General features: G+C 32.5%; 3 protein-coding genes across 3 annotated transcripts; all 3 read right to left on the reverse strand.

Annotated features, from left to right (window-relative positions):
- Positions 1–313: 313 nt before the first annotated feature.
- Positions 314–5,004, reverse strand: LOC106709780 (leukocyte elastase inhibitor-like). The gene is made up of 7 exons (XM_014501657.2): positions 4,845–5,004; positions 3,802–4,748; positions 3,132–3,302; positions 2,145–2,358; positions 1,185–1,399; positions 806–988; positions 314–646 (listed from the first exon to the last, which is right to left on the reverse strand). Exons 1-7 carry the CDS (start codon positions 4,855–4,857, stop codon positions 365–367), a joined length of 2,025 nt encoding a protein of 674 aa, XP_014357143.2. The 5' UTR covers positions 4,858–5,004; the 3' UTR covers positions 314–364.
- Positions 5,005–6,095: 1,091 nt separating this feature from the next.
- On the reverse strand, positions 6,096–9,992 carry LOC106709762. The gene is made up of 5 exons (XM_014501636.2): positions 9,403–9,992; positions 8,936–9,065; positions 7,861–8,094; positions 7,422–7,660; positions 6,096–6,370 (listed from the first exon to the last, which is right to left on the reverse strand). Exons 1-5 carry the CDS (start codon positions 9,990–9,992, stop codon positions 6,178–6,180), a joined length of 1,386 nt encoding a protein of 461 aa, XP_014357122.2. The 3' UTR covers positions 6,096–6,177.
- A 1,025-nt stretch (positions 9,993–11,017) lies between these two features.
- On the reverse strand, positions 11,018–20,647 carry LOC106709781 (antichymotrypsin-2). The gene is made up of 8 exons (XM_045682077.1): positions 20,533–20,647; positions 18,702–18,750; positions 14,288–14,409; positions 13,207–13,900; positions 12,926–13,131; positions 12,534–12,719; positions 11,611–11,749; positions 11,018–11,202 (listed from the first exon to the last, which is right to left on the reverse strand). Exons 2-8 carry the CDS (start codon positions 18,718–18,720, stop codon positions 11,027–11,029), a joined length of 1,542 nt encoding a protein of 513 aa, XP_045538033.1. The 5' UTR covers positions 18,721–18,750; positions 20,533–20,647; the 3' UTR covers positions 11,018–11,026.
- Between the last annotated feature and the right edge of the window lie 1,077 nt (positions 20,648–21,724).

The raw sequence follows: 21,724 nt of genomic DNA on the forward strand, positions 1-21,724 counted from the left end.
ATATTTACAATGTTTTATTACTAATTTTTATTTTTGGTGTATTTTTAAAAGTAATTTCGAATTATTTAGTTTATATTATATTTAATTTTAAGAAATTCCTCCCAAGTAGGGTTGGCGACAGGCAGGCGGCCGACCGTAAAAACTGAAGCCAAAACTTTAAGGTTCATAAAACCTTCGGCCCCACGTGAGTGGAAAAAGGCCAGGGAGACGATGAATAAGCTTACTCTTCTAGATTCGTGATGAATACTTTATACATATATACCAGGCACACACAGTACATACAGTAATAAAAACGGGAGTGAATGTAAGTTTTTAATTACCTCACTTCAAAATTCTTACACTAAAATATAAAAATGACTAATAATTATGATTCCGGATCTTCTACTTTGGCCATAAAGAGGGGTGTGGTAAGTTTATTATCCCAGAGTATTGCGAGGAAGGGTCGGTCGGCGGTAAAAGATGTTGAAGGATCGTCGTAGGAAAGAGCAACTACAGATAGAGAAGTGGCAGCGGTAGCAGAACCTCCGTTCTCGTCAATAGATAGAAGCGCGCTGTGTACACCAGTTGAGATACGCGGTGATATTCCATTCTTTTGACCAATCCCACTCAGTTCTGCTTCATTACTAAACATTGTCCAAAGACCAAGCTGTAAAAGATAAAAAATATGTCATATATATTATGCTCCAATAATTTTTCTCATAGCAGAATATGTCTAAATTCACTCCCTAAATTTTACTTCCATGTTAGAGTTCTGTATAGATAAATGGTATTTTTTTATATTATATGTATGAATTTATTAACTCACCGCACTTAAAACCGTTTGTACGTCACTGTCTTGTTTGACACTAAACTTGGGGATTTTAATTTTAACTTCCTTAGGTCCAAGGTTCTGGTATGAGTAGAGTTGTGGCTCCGTCAATGATAGAAGTACGTTATTGACATCGTTTCCCTTCAGTGGAAGTATAAACATCATGGAGTATTCACTGCCCTGGAATTTTAAACAGAAACAATATGTATATATATTTCTTTACCAAGTACGAGGAGTACTCAATAAATTAATGAAATCTAGCCATCGTTCGCATTTTTATATCCTATGTTTTATTTTGCATACATTTTAAAGAACATCCCTATGTGAAAGAATGTGGAATGGTAATTTTAGGATTTTAATTTCATTAATAACTTACCTCGAATGGAAGTATCAATATTTGTGACTTTAGTACAGGATCGACGTCTGTTCTGACCATTCTTGTCGCGTGCATAAATTTCGCTAACTTCTGAGATCCATCTCTTAGGGTGAAGATACTGTCCTGTGTCATCTCTGGTCTGAACTTTATATCCCAACTGCCTTTGAAGTATACAGCATTCACCAGTACCATTAAACTCTCCGGCGTAATCGACTCTGAAATTAGAAAATAGTCCTTTTTAAAGTGACTAATTTCCCGACAAGAAAGTAATGTTTTATGTATGTGAGTTTGTACGTATGGATGTAAATTTAATTGTGACGACCTAAAGTCTAAAGAATGACCGATGACGAATGAGGTTTCATTCGATTCACCTTTTTCCCTGGAGTGTAGGTAATATGCACTTGTCTATATACCTAGGTTATGTATGTTTTATGTAATAACATTGACACATAAGACATGCATTGGACGAAAGAAATACAATTTTAAATTAGAGATAAATGAATTTGAATGTCATTCACCATAAAAATACATACGTTTTTACATTGCCAAATCATTTTTTCAATGTATTTGACTATAACCGATGTATACGAGATCGATTTTATAATTTTTACTTATATGACCAGTAATTTATGAATAACGAATAAAATTGTATTGTATTGTATATTAATTCCGTTCAATTAAAAATTACAATATTATAAAGTCTTTTTTAGTATGTGTTTTAATGCAAATAGATGACGCTACTTCATCTATTATAGCCACAATCAGTCGGATTTTGGTTTTTAATATTAACTTATTACTTATTTAAATTTTAAAAATAGAAGCAGCGGTTATAATTGGCGTAGCAGCATTTATTCTTGTTATATTAATAATAATTATTAATCATAAAAAAGGTAACATAGAAGTTATGAAACATGTAAGAAAATGATATTTGCTAGACGATGAAGACTCAAAAGACGTTACCTGGTGTCAAGAGATTTGTAATCTTGTGACTCGTTTTTTCAGACACCCAATTGTTTATCCTTGCCGAGGTTCCGTAAGGATCGTTGAAGTTCGCACTGGTGACGTCACTGCCGAAAGCATTGATAGCATTTGATTTGAACTTCTTATCAAGTATAAAGCCATTTGCTACATAAATGTTGCTTGCAATCTTCAGAATGTTGCGAGACCCACGTTTCTGTTGAAGGTACAAAAATAAATAAAGTTGCAGCAAGCTTTAGCAAAGAACGAACCAGTGCGAATAAAAAGACTACTTCCTAATAAAGAACAATAATAAAGAAGTACTTATTTCTATACTGCATTATTAACAACGATGATAGAACGGTGATCACATAACATTGACTTCGCCGTTCATTCGTTTGGCGCCTTTTTCTTACTATAAATGGATTTAAAAAAGCGGAGGAATTCTTAAAAGTCGTGCATTATTGTCACACAATCTAAAAGTAAGCATTTCAGATTTAATCACATTAAATCCTAAAATCTAATCTTAATTACTTAACTTACTATGAGTGTTTGTTCAAATATAAATGTATTAAATATACAATACCTATACTTACCAAAGCCACCAAATATTGTCTAAATTAACTTATACATAACACAAAATACACAATTTATTCTATTTTGACTTTCAATTAAAATCGACTTTCAATGTTTCTTTCAATCAATTTGTTTGCTTTATTACTTTACCTTTTAACTCTGTAACAAGGTAAGTAAAAAATCTTATTCAAAATTTGAAGTCGAAATTCAAAAATTTCTTAGAAATATGTTTTTATAAAAGTTCCATAACAAAAGAAACCTGTGGTAAAGTTAGCGATACATCTGCCACTTATCTAATTGTTAGAGATAAAGTGACAACTTTCAAAGTCATCTTCAAACTGGTAGACCAAATACTTAACATCAGCTGATTGCTTGTTTGTTTGCAACTTTAAAAAAAAATAATAATCATCATACCTTCATAAAAGCTGTAAGTCCTTTAAACAATGTTTGTGATGCATCTGGAGTCAATTGTAGAGCCGTGGTGATTTCTTGTTGCGTGTACCCTGACGAACCTTGTTGTACAAGTGCTAAAAGTAATGCGACTGAATACGGTGATATCACACTATTTCCCTGGCTAATTACGGCCTGAAAGTCGTATAAAATTGATTATTTTATCATTTTCATCTAGAATTTATGTAATAAACATAAAATAAAGTATTTTAATGGGAAAACCACATTATTTACATATTGCAAATCATTTACCTTGTTTTTCAATAATGTGCATATTTTTCATTTGAGTATGCAATTAAGGAACTTACGACATTAATTTAATTGAATACTAGCTTTTACCCGCGACTCCGTCCGCGCGGAATAAAAAATAGAAAACGGGGTAAAAATTATCCTATGTCCGTTTCCCGGTTCTAAGCTACCTGCCCACCAATTTTCAGTCACATCGATTCAGCCGTTCTTGAGTTATAAATGGTGTAACTAACACGACTTTCTTTTATATATATAGGTTTACTAGTGATGGTAGTTACTTTTTGTATCATTTAAACAAAAAATAAAATCACATAAAAAAATCTTGAGTTGTTAAAGATGAGGGCATATTTTCAAAGTGTCCATGATATATGTAAAAAAAACTCACCTTAAACAATTTCAGACCAAATTTAGTTATAGCCAGGGTTTCGTTGTTGTAATTTGCATTTTGGCTTGTTTTTCCGGTATTGTCATTGCCAAATTTCGATGTTAGATCGGTGTTTATTGATTGCGTATTCGTTTGTCCCGAATAATAATTTTGATTATTTGATCCGTAAACTTGAGATTGTAGAACTTGAGGCAGCTGTTGTTGGGTTTGCTGATTTTGGGGATAAATTTGTTGTTGGTTTTGGGGATAAATCTGTTGTTGGTTTTGGGGATAAATCTGTTGTTGGTTTTGGGGATAAATCTGTTGTTGGTTTTGGGGATAAATCTGTTGTTGGTTTTGGGGATAAATCTGTTGTTTGTTTTGTGGATAAACCTGTTGTTGGTTTTGCTGATTTTGGAGATAATTCTGTTGCTGTGGCTTTAAATTCTGTTGGTACTGTGGTTGTACATTTTGTTGGAAATTTTTATGCTGTTGTTGCTGGTTTTGTTGGTAATAATTTGACTGTTGCTGTAGGTTTGATTGTTGTTGCACGGCTTGTTGGTCTATTTCCAGTTGTGTTTGTGTGTTCTGTTGTTGCAGTTGTAATTGTAAATTTTGTGGTTGTTGCAATTGTAACGGGATGGCTACAATTTTTTTGTTAGATTGAATTTGTGTTTGCTTTTGTTGTTGAACACTAGGTTGAAAAACGGTCTGTTGTGATTGCAATTTATTTTTCTGAATTGGTGGTTGAGTCCGTGCGTTGGATTGGTAATCTGATAATCTTTCTCCCAGTCCATTATTTAAATATGATTGATCCGTATTCTGAGAAAAGCGTGGCGAATATGAGCTACCGCCATACGGACCTATGTTAAATTGCGGAATATTTGATAGAATAAATCGTTCAAAGCCATTATTTGATTGATATTTCTGGGAACCTGCTTTCCATATTAATATAGAAGCTATTATTACTGTAAGTAAAAATTATTTTGTTAGTTGACTGAAGTAATAGGCATAATGCAAAATTTCACCACAGAATTACGACAGTAAAAAAATATTTTACTTACGTTTTAAAATCATTATAACCTTAAATTATGCACTGACATGAAACAAGAAACAACAATTTATTTACGAGAATTAACAAGATATTAACAACATTAATGTGAGATATTTAATCTGCACAACAACATACACGTTTGCTCGCCACAACTAAAGTCCGATGTAATCTGAATGGTCACAAACAACAGAATTGTCCGATCCTTCATTACAAATCCTTGGTCAATCAAATTAGAACTATATCTCATAAGACATAAAGTTGTATTTAATTAGTGTATGACCTTCACTTGATACGAGTCGTCTAAACAACTTAGTAGACATTTCGAGTCTTGGTTTTTCCACGGCAGTTGGTTTTTTTTTGTTTTGCTGTCGCTTCAAGATGAGATGTATTTAAAAATATCGGATCGGGGATTTATAAAATTATTCTTTTATACCAATAATTATTATGTTAGCATTATATGACCTTTAGTTAATAAAAAACTATATTTCATGCTAAATATTTATTATTACATATCTATTTACAAAATATTTTTCAACGTGATTACAATATTTTAATATTTTCTTTTGTCTATTCTTTGGTCGTTAGAGTCAATCGATTCGAGTCTTTTTAATTAGTCTTTTTTCTTGTCTATTAATGAGTCCTTAAATTGTATACCTTTTAAAAATCATAAATGTCACGCTCATGAAAACTTAAGCTATTTTAACTATTCTATATTATTTTACTATTATAAAAATAATAAATTAAATTGTGTTTTTCAATATACACATTTGAAATCAGGATAACTCTTTTTAATTATAAAATGCTTGCTTTCGCTTTATTTTTAACGTAAACAGAATTAAGAGGAACCATAAGTTAAAGGAAGAATAAAATAATAGAAAAAAGTCTGAACTTAAGTTAAAGGCAACTTAAGTTTCAACATAAAACACATAAAATTAATAAGAAGTGACTAGTGATTTTTATTAATTTTTATCTAACATTTTCTGGCCACCAATACTACTACTACTTTATCAAGGATTGGACTTGCCATTTCTAAGAGTATCATAAATACTAAATAAAATTTTGAAACTATTAATTTATAATTATCTTAATTTAATTTGCTCAAAAATCAATTAAATTATGTAGCATATATTTAACTTATGATAACATGTAATATTAAAGCTTTTTATAGATTGAGCATTAATAAAACTCGAGTATAAAATATAATGAAAATTCATAAATATAATATAGTACAGTCGGTCAGTCGAGTCATTCCGCAATCTTGTTTTTTATTCGTAAAGTTAACCAACCAGTCTTCAGATCACGTCATTGTACCATTATGTTGTGAACATTTTCCTCAAAAATGTCTATGTACAGTTGACGGCGACTGTATCTTTTACAAATTTAATCACCTTTTGCGCTATGTAATGTGGACCAGCACCGAACAGCTCGATTGGCGCTTTGTATTCGAAATTGTTTTCTGCAACAACACCGACAGCTCGACGCAACCGCGAACATATTGCACACACGTTCTCCGTTTTATTCTGTATTTCTTGAAATCTAAAGGAAAAGTAAAAACGTTTATAGCAAACTCTCTAATCCTTGGTAGAAGTATTAATGTAGACAATCTGTATAAATGGAAATTACAAATCGCATGTCTGGTTTGTCCGTCATTTAATCCTGTTCCAGTTTAAAAGATAATAAAGACAGATCTATACTAGATTTCTTTAGGTTTTAAAGCACTATCTGAACAGAGTCTAAAAATGTGTGCTAAAAGGTTATAATCACCCGATAGTACGCCTGATAGCGCCAATCGTTTTATGGTTGTGGTCGAGGGTTCGAATCCCTCAATTCGATTACTGTTGTAAAGCAAATCACAGCACACGCTTAGATCTTAGTTGAAATGGTACAAGAAATATTAGTAAATTAAATCAAGTGTGCCAATATTTTCAGTAAAAAAGTACTTCACGACTAATACTTAAATAAATAATTGTTCCAGTGACCTTGAAAATAAAGAAATATTTTGTGATATAATATGTTTAGAATCATTAATTATGTGTATTAAAATACCAACTAAAAAACCTTGCTTTTAAAAGACGCATCCATTTCATAATTATGTTCGTGATCTTTAGCGCTTGACATGTGTTTGTAACACACGGAGTAACAGAATAACAGGATAATGTACTATGATGTATGCTAAATCCGTGAACGTAACATTCCTAAGTTAAATATCAAATGTTATTTCTTTTTATATTTAATTTAATACGGAATCCCGTTATGAAGTATTTTTATTAAAGTGCTAGGATCCAATTTTATTAATCGATAACTCATAATACAGCATGCGGAGAGTCCCCCGCATAAGAAATAACGAAGCGAGCGTCGTGCGGGGACTCAGTTGACGAGTATAATGCGCAGTAAGGCAAATTAAGTACTATCTCACTGCGCATGTGCGTCCTAACGACTAATGGAATGGTTCTCACATAAGAGCGCTATCGTAAGTGCAAGACTAAGTTTCGTACCCAAGGTGTAATTTTCAAAATTCTAAGATGTTTTTAAAATAGTCTTGACCTAAGCCCCCATCGACATAATTAAAATAAAATTAATTACTTACATTGGACAACTATGAAGACGCTGAATAGAGTCTCGGTCTCCCAGCGCTATGAGAGCATTTCGTACACATGCTCCTGCGATGACTGATGGCAATTCAGTGCTGAAGGACTTATCAATCATCAGAGCAGACATGCACAGAAAGGTTGCAGCTATTTCAATTTCCCCGAAGCAAGATTTGTTTGAAACCCATGATAAGTACGTGATGAAATCTTGAGGCACTATCGGTTGTTTGGGGAATTTCTGTAATAAATAGTTAATTAAGTGACAAGAATACAAAAATATCCATCTAAATAAATTTTCAGTAAGTAAATGGGTTAATTCTACTTGATCCGCCTCTAACTTCTTTCATTCCTTACTTGTTTTAAGAATAACTATGTACCAGCCAATGTCATCAAAGCCGAGGTTGTATATATTTCCAGGCATGTCAAAGGTGTTCTTACCAGCCTATTTAAGATTCCCATTTCAGTCTTCCTGAGTTGGTTGCAGCTGAAGGCTCTATTAGAGTACTTGACGAGTTTGGAGGCCAACGCAATGGGGCCGTGAATCTTTTGCGCTATCCAGAAGCATGCCGCGGCTACCAACTGCAACTGGTCTACTTGGACCACACGACCGCAGAGTACGGAGTCCAAATACCAACATGCGGTCTGGACTACCGCCGGATTTCCTCGAGGACCCTTTAAAAATACCAATAGTCTCATAATTCAAGGTAAAAACAATAACATAATCGTGGGTTCGAATTCCGCATCTCTGTCGAGATTTAAAAAAAAACTGGTTCAGAATTATGATAATTAACTAGATACGCTGCTTGACTTTTTAGGTAGCATGCATTTATCATTAATATATTTTCATTGTTATGGTATAGTCAATATCTAATCGATTATTTTTAGTATTCAAATTTGTAGTGGGAATTATGTGAGAACTTGTTGAGTGGGAAACGTCATTGGTTTTTACTTAACAAAACCCAATTCCGAATGACCGGTTCAGGCGCGCAATATTATACAGGTTTATGAATTCTATAGACACGATTTTGATAGGGATGATCGATTTAATACAGTCTCTTAGGAGGTATTTCTCATACTATATCAACACTAAGCGACCTCAATTGATTGAAGAATACACGCAATTTGTATGTATTTAATAGTAAACAAAATAATTACAGTTTTTACAAACGGCCAGTTATATTTCTTTTTTTTATGTATGCAAATTCATAAAACTGGTTGTAGAATATTTCTAAAATATCATGCTATAACACGATAAACATCTTTGGGAGACGAGGATGATTTGACGATTTAGCCATGAAATAGCATTCTTAATTCTAATAAATATTTAGTTTAATAACAATACCTTACAGTAGTTAGTTAAATTCCATCTATCTTTCACCTACATTAAAAGGAGAGAAATGTCAAAAATCGTCAGCTTAAACACGTTGAGCTCGAACCTAACCGAAATGTTAGGGTGACAAGACCTTAGTCGACCTCGTCAAAAGTTACTAAATAGTGGGTTAGAATTCCTTACATTAACTTTCATGAGCCAATTGAGAACGCAAGCGCGACTGATAGTTGGCAGGATGGAGACTTGGCCTGGTGTCTCAACACTCAGCAAGTATTCAAACATATCATTCGCGTAGTCGCTATGCAAACACTTCCTACACAACTCCTCACCTGTAAATCAACACATCTTGTTTAAGTTTTATAAACCCTGAAGCGCCGACCCAACGTAATACGTGAGATAAAGCCAGGAAGATGATGAGATAATAGTGTGTTGTAAGCACCTTGCAAAAAAATAAATTACACAGTATCTCATTCAAGTATACTTTCTCCTAGTGATTTGAGATAGTCAAAGTCCTGAGACAAGAGTAATAATTTGAAGATTTACAAAGGTCAAATGTTAAGGAAATTCGAGAAAATGTATTTTAACGTTGTACATACATAATTAATGAATCCTAATACAGTTATTTGTGAATGAATTCAAACATGCGTAACATTCGAATTGACTTACTATATTCTGGGGGTTGCAGATGGCGAAAATTCTCATCGAATTTCAAACGTCGCTTATGTTTCTCGTCCCCTTTCTTTCCTGTCGGTCCCAATGGTGAAAGTCCTTGCAGCTCCCGACTATGTGGTCGTTTTAAACTTCTTTTTATATTTTTAAATTTATTCGGTTCTAATATCGGCGATTTGTAAGGTGTGTTATTCCTTTTCGCTTCAACGTTACCTAAATTTTCTTTTTCACTAAAACTGTCATCACTAACTGATATTATACTATCTTCTTTGTCTTTATTCTTGTCATTTATAAGTTTAAGGTCCCAATCGAGGTCATCATTCTTTTGTCTTAAAGTTACAAACTTATCGCCTCCTGTGTTTTGTTTTTGAACATTTTGTTTGTAAGGTACGAATTTTCCATACGACCGACTCGATCCGGCTACAAGATCGACGCTATTGAGATTTCTTAACGGAACTCTTTTCTGATCACTTTTTAATAGATGCTTCGGTAAAGCCGGTAACGGTTGTACTGGTAAAGGGATCCTTGTTTTATCGATCCATTTATTCAAATTCTCTTTATCGGACTCCATTTCGTTTTAAACTGCATAAAGTCTAATATTTACTATTATTCTTAGCACATTTATCGCGACCAGCGCAACATTTATTGCAAATAACACACATTCATTTTAGGTTTAAGTAACTACCCACCTTTTTAAAATATAATTGTATAGATTATACAAATATCGACCCCACGACCGATATTTTAGTACAGATTATAATTGAAATATATTTGTAATTAAATGCTATTGAATTAATAGTTTTCATCGCTTATATTGTAATAAAATAAACGCCTGTTAACATTTTAAAGCAAAAAATTACTTTTACAGCTAACTTTAAAAGAATATGTCAATTGCGAAAATATTTTTTTTACTTATCATTTGTGTTATGTTTAGGTTACCACTTAAATAAAATATAGAAAAATTACAATAACTCATGCTTTTGTATACTACAAATGTGTATTTTGCTCTAAGAAACCTCGGATATTTGACTTTAATTTTGTCCAATTAAAGTAATTATAGTTTTATCTGTTTTCGTTGTTGTTTGAATTTATAATATAAAACACTGCCCTATCAATCATAACGATATATTATATTTTTATAACTTTCAATTCGCTTATTTCCTTAGCATCGCATCAACCATTTCCGTATCTGTTAGACCTTGCAGGGTATGAGGTATAAATAAATGTTAATATTGTTTGAAAATAAATAGTTTACTCTATAACATATCACAAATCACAACATTCACAAAAATTACAATAAATTAAAATATAAAAACTTATTCTAACTAAACTACGCTGTGTACTTTTTCGTTATCAAATGCCTCTGGTTTACATTTAGATTTGAATTAATAAAACATTGTTGAAATTCATAAATTCACAGCAAGTATGGATGCATCAATTAAAACTTTTATAGACATGGGAACTAGCTATAAAATTAAAAAGACAAAATAACAGGGTGGGTTTGACTGTGACATAGAATTCATTAAAGATAAGCCAACATCCATATACAAGTCTATAAGTACAAGAACATACATTGAATTAAATAAAAAAAATATCTTATATCATTCAAACTTCGAATGTGGTTGGCTGTTGTGGATCAGTCACCTTGCCAGCGACCACTACGAGGTTGTCGAGACGGTCCATGATGTAGAAAATGAAAGGATGTTCGACACAGAAGCGACGAGGTGACCTCTCTTCATAGAAGGGAGCATTCTTTAATGATTCTATTCCTGGATTGGCAGCTGAAACAAATATTATTTAATAATACAAATTGGAGATAGAAATGAGAAATGTGCGGCATATTTCTGTACTCTTTCTTACGTGAAAATTTTATCAGACCTAAGTAATATAAGTGTGCAAAATTTTTGACTTTATCTTCTATAGCAGTGAACAAACTAAAATCAAGACATCAAGTCCTTTCGAGCTTCTTAAATATTGCAGATCTCGCATATATTAACCAGATACAGTAAGAATAACAACGATTATAAAAACTCAATGCAATGTAGTACCTCATATACAAATTAACCAAAAAAAATTGCAACAAAGTTAAATTGCTTGCCGTTCTCTTAGATTTCGTTAAGACCGTTGTCTTAAAATAATTTTATCTAACAGGAAAGCAACCGTAGCTGAATTGTCGTTTATATCCTTACCAGAAAGTTCATTGGCAGCAGAATTTGCGTTATCCACGCGGACGGCGACATGCTGTACCAACTCTTGCACGAAAAGACCCTCGTCCTCCGACACACCTGACAGCTCGGCCTCGCGACTGAAGATGTTGCTCACACCAAACTGGAAGGTAGAAAATTTGTTTGAGAATTTATTACGTTTCGATGTAATATCTTAAGTACGCAATTTCATTATTATTAGTTATTTATCAGATAACTCGGATGTTACACACGGCCGCGTACGGGCTAAAGACCAATGAAAACGGTCGCTCCATGTCTTTACATCCTTTCCTTTGAAACGATTCTTACAAGCGAACCACAATGCACCATGCATGCAGTATAACACCCGAGTTATCGAGTAACGAAACGGTTAGTTATAGGTTATTGACAATATACAAAATATTTTTTATTGCTTTGACTTACTTTTCTTTTAAACAATTCAAATAAAATTATGTTTTATGTGAAAATAAGCGGAGCAAATCAAACTCAATTTATCAATGTTTTTTTTAGTTTTCAAAAACATTAAAGTTTTAGTTAAGCTATGTTTGATTCGCTTCACTACAGCTTTTGATAAAATATTATGATACGTAATCAAAACAATGAATATGTTTTTAAATTAAATTAACACAACCATCACAACACTATTCTGTCAACTATCGTAATTCTATTGTCTTTCAAGAACCTTTACGTGTTTCATACACGTAAGAAACTTTGATAAGTTTTCACGAGTTCTAAATTCTGAAATATTGATTACTAAACGAATTCTATTTATTGTTAAGCTAGGATCCGAAAAATCTCAATAACCAATTACTGCTATTGTATATATAACTAATAAAATGAATATTTTAATATTCTGTCAGCATATCTGAAACTTTACCTATTATTTTACCATCTAAAGTATAACTAACCTTAGCAAGAGCAGCGACTGGTTTTGTAGTTGTTTCCACGTAGAATGAAGGCAACGAAACTTGTAATTCTTCATCGATCATCGTCTCTTGAATATCAGCAATGGGTACAGAAGGTAAATCAGCGATAAGACGTGTAAGACCATCCCGTGAGCGAGGCACAACAACCAGCAGAGCATATCGACCTCCCTGAAATGTAGCATTTTTTATTACAACTTTATGACTTAATAATAGGAAACATTTGTTTCATAACATAACATTAAAGCTCGTAAACCAAAGAGACAGACAGAGTCAACTCTCGATTTCCGTTTTATTATTGCGTAAATCGAGTCTCAATACATGATTAGATACATAACTTAAACCAGTCTTTGACGATAACGATTTTATTTACTTACGTCATAAGGTAACATAAGTGCTTCACTGTCCAAATCAGGCAAAGAGCTAGTCTTAAATGTCCCTGTCGTCTTCATCATTGGAACTTGCTTCTTCACTGTATTAGATTTGTAAAAAACGCCAGGCTCGACAACCTCGAATGGCTGTTTCCATGAACCTCGGAAGTACATGCCATTGAAGATTATCATAAGCGAGTTTGATTTTGATGCTGGAAGCAAAAAAATGATTTATAGAAGTCTTGATTTTTTATTCTCGCGATATTAATTTTTATTATAAAACTTACGTTTGCCGGATTTTTTGCCAACGCTATTCACAGAAACTATTGAGGAGATGTCATTTTTATCATGCAGGATTTTTAAACTTCTAGCACTATTTCTAGCTTCCACTGCAACCATAGTCTCTTCTTCGTCTTCGGACTCTTCTTTTTCTTTTTTGGAGTATGCTTTAACAAGCTTAATCTTCTCTTTGATATTCTTTGCTGGTTTGTATCCTACATGTGAAATATCAACTTTTTCTGGCTTATCTTCCATTGCAAACGTGATATACTTCTCTTCTGGATCTTTAAGGGCTAGAGGTTCTGAAATTTCGTCCTTTGTTTCATTGTCTTCTTTTGTCTCGGATACTTCACTATCGTCGTCAGATTTGTTCAATTCAGAGTGATATCTTTCAACAGATCGTACCTCAGTTAAATAGTAATCTTCTAAGATTTTCTTGTAGTCCTCATTGATAGTATAATTTTTGTAAATGTAAAAGAAATTCTTCAATTCAGGTTGATTATACTTGTATTCATTTGTATTTTTTAGCCTTTCCATTATATAACGGAATGTAGTTCTTGTTAAATTTGGATTTTCGGGCAAATGCAACGCTGAAACCAATTGGTTTTTCGTCTCGCCTTTAGCACCTTCTGCTAGGATTGCGAGAATAGCAGCATATCCAAGTGGTGAGAAAGCAAGGTTGTTACTATCGTCGATGTAACCCTATAAGGAAAGAAAAAATCAAATTTGGTGTAATAAAACTATGAAACTTCTTAATAAAGTTCCTAATATTGAGAACTTTTAATTTAAATAGCAAAATGTTTTTGGCACAAAGTTGAAGACTGAACCTTCCAGTGTTAATGCCCCTAAGTTTAAGCTCGTTTATAACTTAAGTGATTAACTAAAACACGTATATCATACCTTATTTATTGATTCAAAATCTTCAAGTCTACTGATTACATGATGCATTTGCTGTTCAGCAAGTGACATGGATTAACTAATCTACTAACATTGTGACCTCAATATCAAGTTAATTTACTTCCTGTTATTTACAGCCCAGTACTGTCACGTAATCTATAGCAAAGAATATTAACTTTCTACCATAATTACCTGGAAAATAGTTGTAGAAAGTTCGTTTGTCGCCTCCCCGATGAATCTGGTGTCTTTGGGCTGATCGGACCGGCCTTGTCTCAACCATAATGCATTACTAAGACCCACGGCCAAGCATAAAACTGGAATAAAAGAAAAAATGTAGTGAAACGTCTTTTTACAATAATGTAGGAGAATCATATTTTAAAGGTTTCTAGGTTTCTATCATAATAAATTGCTGAGATGTTTTATTTTTATACACATTTTTTTTTTATATTTAATAAACAACCTAACGGGTTTTCTCGAAATAAAGCAATTACGACTTATTGTACCACATTTTTATTAATATCAATGAAACATAAAGTTGCAAAATTGTTAAAAATTTACATCGCTTCCTAGGTGAATGTATACTTTCTCTCAAAGCATATTCTATATAATCGAAGATGCATTAAAATAACAAGATAAGATCCTTGCTAATGGATAAGATGTGCATCTTGAAAAACCGTTGATCAAAACCGGTTCTATAGGCATCTAGAATAAAGCCGGGGAAAATGTAGGTCGCATTAGAGTAGCGGTACTGCATTCTAGCGACTGACAACATAGAATGCATTTTCTCTATGTATGTAAAGAAAAATAACTACTTTATAAAATTACCAGCAAACTTTTATCACAATTCTTTAACAGGATTCCATAAATAACCAATTATCAGATGTCATCTGCTGATGATTTATATTTAAATTAACTTAAATTTCTGTGAGTAATTTTTTAATAAAAGGGAAGAATTTCATGAGACAAGTTTATCAGTATATTTAGTCAATGAAAAACATAAGCTTGTAATGGTTTTCGAACCTCCGACGTTTCTTTGCATTAAACAATAAGAATTGACTAGAATCTATGAATACAGTTGTGAACCTCCCACTCAGATCATATCTTAATAATAAAATTTATTGATTGCTTGAGCACAGAATGATAAGACAATAAACAACAGAGATAGCGTGCAGCGTTCACGGTCGAATAAAACATGCACATCCGTGGTTCTTAGAAGTGGGGTTACCACACGTCAGATATTTAACTTACAATCCTATTGCAATCACTGGGACTTAACAGGCAGCTAGTCCAATGATTACATAGAAATCACGACTAGATAAAATAAATTAGTTAAAAAACATATATCCCAAAATGAAATCGCCATACGTACGGAACTGCGAAAAACACTAATTCTATCGTTAATAGAAGAAATAGATAAAGGAGATATTTTACGACATAAAACGTGTGTTTAGTACTATTATTTTTGGCTAATCAACGTAATCTTGACTGTGTTGTGTATATTTTAGTGCGATATATTTTATCCCACAATATTCATAGTCACCTTATGGACGAGTGCAACGGTACCGTGGTCTACGCCGGTGTGCTATGCACCCAAGATCGGAATGGAGATAGTTATAATATGGATATACCTTTCCCGATAATCAAATATCCACAACACATGTTTTAAAAATCCTATTTTGATTCTGTTTAAATGAAATCAATGATAAAACTTTCAATGCTGATTTTACAACCTACCAAAATACTTTAATATTAAAATTACAAAATAAAAATACATATTTAATACGATTAAATTTTATTTGTTTGGATGTGCTTGTCTCAAGATCGGTACTGAACGGAATCGATTTTTTATTTTTTATTTTAACATACTAAAGTCACTTGAAAGAAATGTTCACTTTAATAATATGTCGAGCGTATCTCATATTATATCAACGATTTGTTGCGCGAGTCAGTAAAGCACTGGAGAGCGGTGAACGCACCGCACTGACCTACGGCTATTGTGCTCGCGCAAGCGCAGCGACAGGAAGATAGACAAACCGCTATAAATAAAGCACGCTAAGTAAATTCATAATAAACCTTTTAAAACTTTATTGCTGATAAGAAATATAATCTAAAAAAAGAAGTTTACTTTCATTAAGTTTCATATATATCACATAATATGTAGTTATCTCAAAGCACCTTACAAGGAAAAGTGCGTAACTTTTATCGTCTGTACACTCTCAACAATCTGTCCGAGAAAGCGGTTCCCATTCGCATCGCAGTACTGAGCACGCGACTGGCATCTAAATGATCTTTGTAACTTTTTAATCATAACCATCGTGACATATCTCCGTGCACAAGAACACAGCGAAAGAAAATAAATTCAATTCTTCATTGTTAAATTAAAGTATTTACATTTATAAAAATATTACAGTGTAGAAAACAGAGTTTTTCATAACATCATAGATGTATCTTCTCGAAACAAAGTAATTAATGTTGTAAATAAAATTATTTGCCGATAAAAACTTCTTATATTCTTCAATATTTATTTCAATTAAACAAATTGATGGATTTAATTCCCATTTAGTTCTTTATATTAACCTATATTCACCAACATAAAAATCTTTACAACGACTTATGCATTTTATCCCATTCATAAGAAAGTTCTTCCAACATTGTTTAGATATAATTACTCGTAAATGCAAATTTCACTTCATTAGCAAGTCATGTACGATTTCAATGGACAAAGGCACGAACACGGTCGCCGTGTCTTACATAAATATTAAAATTTATGTCTCAAAATTAACAAAGAATACGTATTTTCTTCCAATACGTAACTTGTGTGCTAATATTGCCTTTTACTTAACTTAATATAAGTCAGACTAAGAAATTTGCAATAAGCTTTGTACTAATCGAATACACGTGTATATGAATTGCTCCTTATTGTGACGGCTTAGTTCTCAAATTAAAATAGGTAAGACATTACTAATATTTATAACAAGCAATTTTTTTTTTAAATCTGTACTTTTTCAGCGATTTTAACCGATCGAGATAACAGAAGCGTACGTTCTTATTTTAATCGTACTACCTGGATAAGCAAGAGTCTAAGGGACTACGATATTTTTCTCGCTCATAGAGGTTTCTCTCCAACTCGAGTTTCTCGCTTATGGAGGTCTCAGGACCGGACAATGACTCTTGCTTATAGAAGTTTGTCACTTATCCAGTTCTCCCTTTGTTCAGTTGAACTGGATGCTGGACGCGACGAGCTGAAAGCCCGACTACCTGCGGCTATCAGCTATAATAACGTGAACGGTGTGCTCTCATGTCCGCAATGTGCGAGGATTTTTAGAAACAAAATTGGCTACATAAGCCACATGCGAGCACATCAACGGCAAAACCGGAGTTGAAGACAGTCGCCGTGGCCGATATCGGCCGGGATTACATCATCATCATCATCATCATCATCATCATCCAAGTTCTACTGTATATATTTTACTCGGATTTACTGAAAGTATAAAAGTAGTACTACTTATATAGACAATTTTCAAAAAAACAAATATTATGTTATCTTCGACTACTATCAACTTTGGTGCATTGTCAAAGGCAAATTTCCTGTCGAATTGTAAATGTATCGAGTGAATGTTTACCTTCCTACTCGTAGCATAGTTAGAGGTTAATTTTTAAACATATTTTTAGTAAAACCATGTGTTTCCATTGCTCAAAAACTCATAACAAAACATATAGTCATCACTCTCTTTCTCTTAAAAAAAGCAGCGACAATATATGTTTATACTATAGTTTCGACAGCAGAAAATATACGGTTGTAACACGTACAGTTCTTGTGATGCAATGAACGATGTTAGAATGAAACAACAATAACTTCCTTCCATTCATACATTCAATTCGTTCAATTTATTTTTCTCACGTACATAAGTTGTGGCATTATTGTTGTTAAAAGGATGTTGACGAATTTATTTTAATAACATTGTGCAAAAAGGTACTTAAAAATTTACTGATTAATTAATTTGGAATATCCTAAACGGTTTTGGTTAGGAGAAGTATTGAAAAAAATGAAGTTAAAATAAGCTCTGATGTATCGATAATACCCAATATTTGTGTAATAAAATTACTATGGATTAAAAAAACAACGATTGTGTCGTTACATGTTATGTACAGATGAGATAAAATACGTCATCTTTATAAACGGCACAAATACAAAGTCAATGTCGCATATTAATGTGACATTAACTTAGGTATTTATTTTCTGTACGTCTTTGTGTCAAGCAATGATATGAGATTACATTTCAACTTGATTACAATTTATTTTCATCTTGAATATTACTACATAGTATATTACATAATTTTAATGTTGTTAAGTTATTATAATGATCCGTTCACACAAACTGGAAGAAGAGCAAAACAGCTTTTTTATCTTGAGCTTTATAAGATTGAAACTAGGTTTAAATTAACTTTGCACATCTTTTCTTATCAAGAACAGGTGTAAGAAAGACGTGAAAAGTAAATTTATACCTTGCTACAATCTTATATAGCTCACTTTTATTTGAGATAAAAATCTGCTCTGCTCTCCACCCTCGTCTATGTGAATAAAGAAGGGTTAAAAACAACTTACCTAATAGTAACTGTCGCATCTTTCTATCCACCGGTATCTGAACGATTATCTAAAACAAATGATATTTATTAATATACTACTCTGTGTAAAAAGTATCGGGAATATGTCAATAAAAAGACCCGCGTAAAAGAGGTCGTTCTAATTTTTTTACTGCATGTTGGTAGCACTGTACTGATTTAGCGCGCAAAGTTTGAGCGGGATCTGTCATTTAATTTGTTTTAAACTACACTTTTTGTTGGTCATAGCTTTGAGTTCTCGGCGATTTTTGTTCAAAGAGCGCAGCGAAAGCATGTCGCTGAAGACATGGTTCCCCGAGCTTCTACGGATTCGACCTTTATGAAACGTATAATAACTGGCGACGAGACATGGGTTTATGAGTACGACATGCAAACAAGCCAACAGTCTTCAGAATGGCGTCTCGAAAACGAGCCGAAACCTAAAAAACCGCGGCAAAGTCGCTCCAAAATCAAGGTGATGCTGACAGTTTTTTTTGACTACCGTGTGTGGTTCACTCCGAATTCCTTCCAAAGGGAGAAACAGTGAATAAAGAATATTATTTAGGCGTCATGAAGCGTTTGCGTGATAGTATCCGCCGAAAACGTCCAGATTTGTGGCAACACAACTCATGGATGCTGCACCATGATAATGCACCATCACACACAGCCATTATAGTGAAAGAGTTTTTAGCGAAAAATACAACAAAAGTTCTCGACCAAGCACCGTATTCACCTGATATGGCTCAGTCTGACTTTTTTTATTTCCCAAGTTAAAATTACCACTTCGAGGAAAACGTTTTGAGCCGATAGAAGCCATAAAAAAAAAATTCGCCGAATGAGCTAAAGGCCATACCGCAAATAGCCTATGAAAAATGTATGGAAGACTGGGTGAAGCGTTGGAGATGTTATATTGCAAGCGATGGAGTCTACTTTGAAGGCGATAAAATAAATTTAGATGAATAATTTGTATTTTTTGTTTTATTGACAAATTCCCGATATTTAGTACACAGAATGTATTATAATATACATTGTAATAATATTAATAAAAAAATGAAATACAAGATAAATACGAAAATCTCAATGTTTTTATTAAATAAATGATTTTTTTTTTCGATTGTAAAGAAGGAACTTATTAAGATACTAGCCGTCACCTGCGACTGCGTCGGGGGATTAAATAATACTTAACTAGTAGCCTATGTGTTCTTCCAGACTACGTTTTACATCTATGCCTGCAGCAAGATCCGTTGAGTAGTTCTAGAGATACCATCATCAAACATCCATCCAAACATCCAAACTTCCGTATTTAAAATATTAGTAAGAATTAAGATTTGTTGTTTGCATATTTTCTAGATAGTTAGCAAAGATTTCTAAACAATTTGCTATATTAATTTCAACTTTACAATTTTAGTGGGAAACCGTTTAATTCGAAATATACATAGATACTACTTCATCATTTACCGTGTTTATTCTCTGACACATTTTGAATTTATGACATCACGGTTAAAGTTGTCAAGAACAAACACACAGACGTAAGGCAGCATATACCTAAAATCCGATATTGTTTACCTTTGAAACCGGCTTTGGGATAACAAATATTGTAAATAAGTAGCCACAAATAATCTTTAAAACATGTAAAGATTTCAACATGTAATTGTATAAAAATATTATAGATTTTAATCACAATAAAAAATATCTTATTAGATTGAGAAAGAAAAATTGATAAAACGTTACTTTCTAAGTTAAAAAAAAACTTAAAAAATCGGTAAATAGACCACATTAAACCGCTTCAATGCGCCCTACATACCATAATGTCAATGACCGACATAAATACTTACGTGCAACTGGCAGCTAGCAAAACAAACACCGAATTAAAAAGTTACACTATGTTTTTTTTTTTAAAAAAAAGACGGCAGAGTTGGTAAGCGTGCAGCCTGCGCTACGCCGTGCTCGATCGAGAGTGACGTGCGCGGAAGCCGAGATGGCGCGTTTTATATCTAGATATTTAACAGTTAAGTTTGAATGGACTATGGTGGGTATAGAGGGAACACCACGTTTATCTAATATTTATTTTTAAAATTTGCTTATTACAAAATTTAATAATATTGAATAACTGAAGATGCGCATGTATAAAATAATAAATACATAGATAATTTTGTAAAAAAAATTTTTTAGACGACAATTACCGCAAACGAAGCAAATAGTAGATTTTAATAATTTTATGGTAAAGAATGTAACAAGTATTGTATATTTATTGTTACATCAATCAGCTATTTAATTAACACAATGTTTTCTTTATTTTCACTAATATTTCAGGAATCAAAAAAATGTTCTTGTCTATACATTCTTAATACTACTTTATCTATCGATATTAAGCGAAAAATATTATAAAATGAGAAAATCGAAGATTATAGAAAGGCCGTTCTGAAAACATACTGCTATAGAAATTCTCGTTCCTTATCAAAACACGCTTTAAAAGTATAATAAATTATTTGAAAATAAATCTGTATAAAAAATCAAAGAAACTTATTGGATATTGATTAATATCTAATTTAATTGATCTATGCTATCATCGGCATCAGATATGTGCCCAGTACAGGATAGCATATATCAAAAAGTATCTCGATCAAAGACCTACTTAAAATATAGATTCTTTGTAGGATCAGAAACATTTTGAACTATACTTTGGAACTTTCTGTTTGTTTATAATATTGTTGTATCTATTTTGTCAAAAATAATAAAAGGGATGGCAAAATGTATTAACAGAAGAGTCAGTGGCAGTTGTTGGGTTAGGTTATAGTCTCAAATTCTTTTCTTTTTGTCTTCTTTGGTTAAATTAGAAAGATATTGATAGCGTATAAGAAGGAAAATAAATAAACTACGTAGCAGCTGTCACATTTAATTAATTTAAAACATGAATATTCATTAACTATTCATAAGTAATTATTCAAATCAGTAATAAATACTGTTCTTATTGATCCTTTGTTTAATAATCATAAATACCATATTAACTGAATTACTGTTTGTAAT

Source organism: Papilio machaon, chromosome 18 (assembly GCF_912999745.1).
Source record: "Papilio machaon chromosome 18, ilPapMach1.1, whole genome shotgun sequence".
In the NCBI taxonomy this organism is placed as follows: Eukaryota; Metazoa; Arthropoda; class Insecta; order Lepidoptera; family Papilionidae; genus Papilio; species Papilio machaon.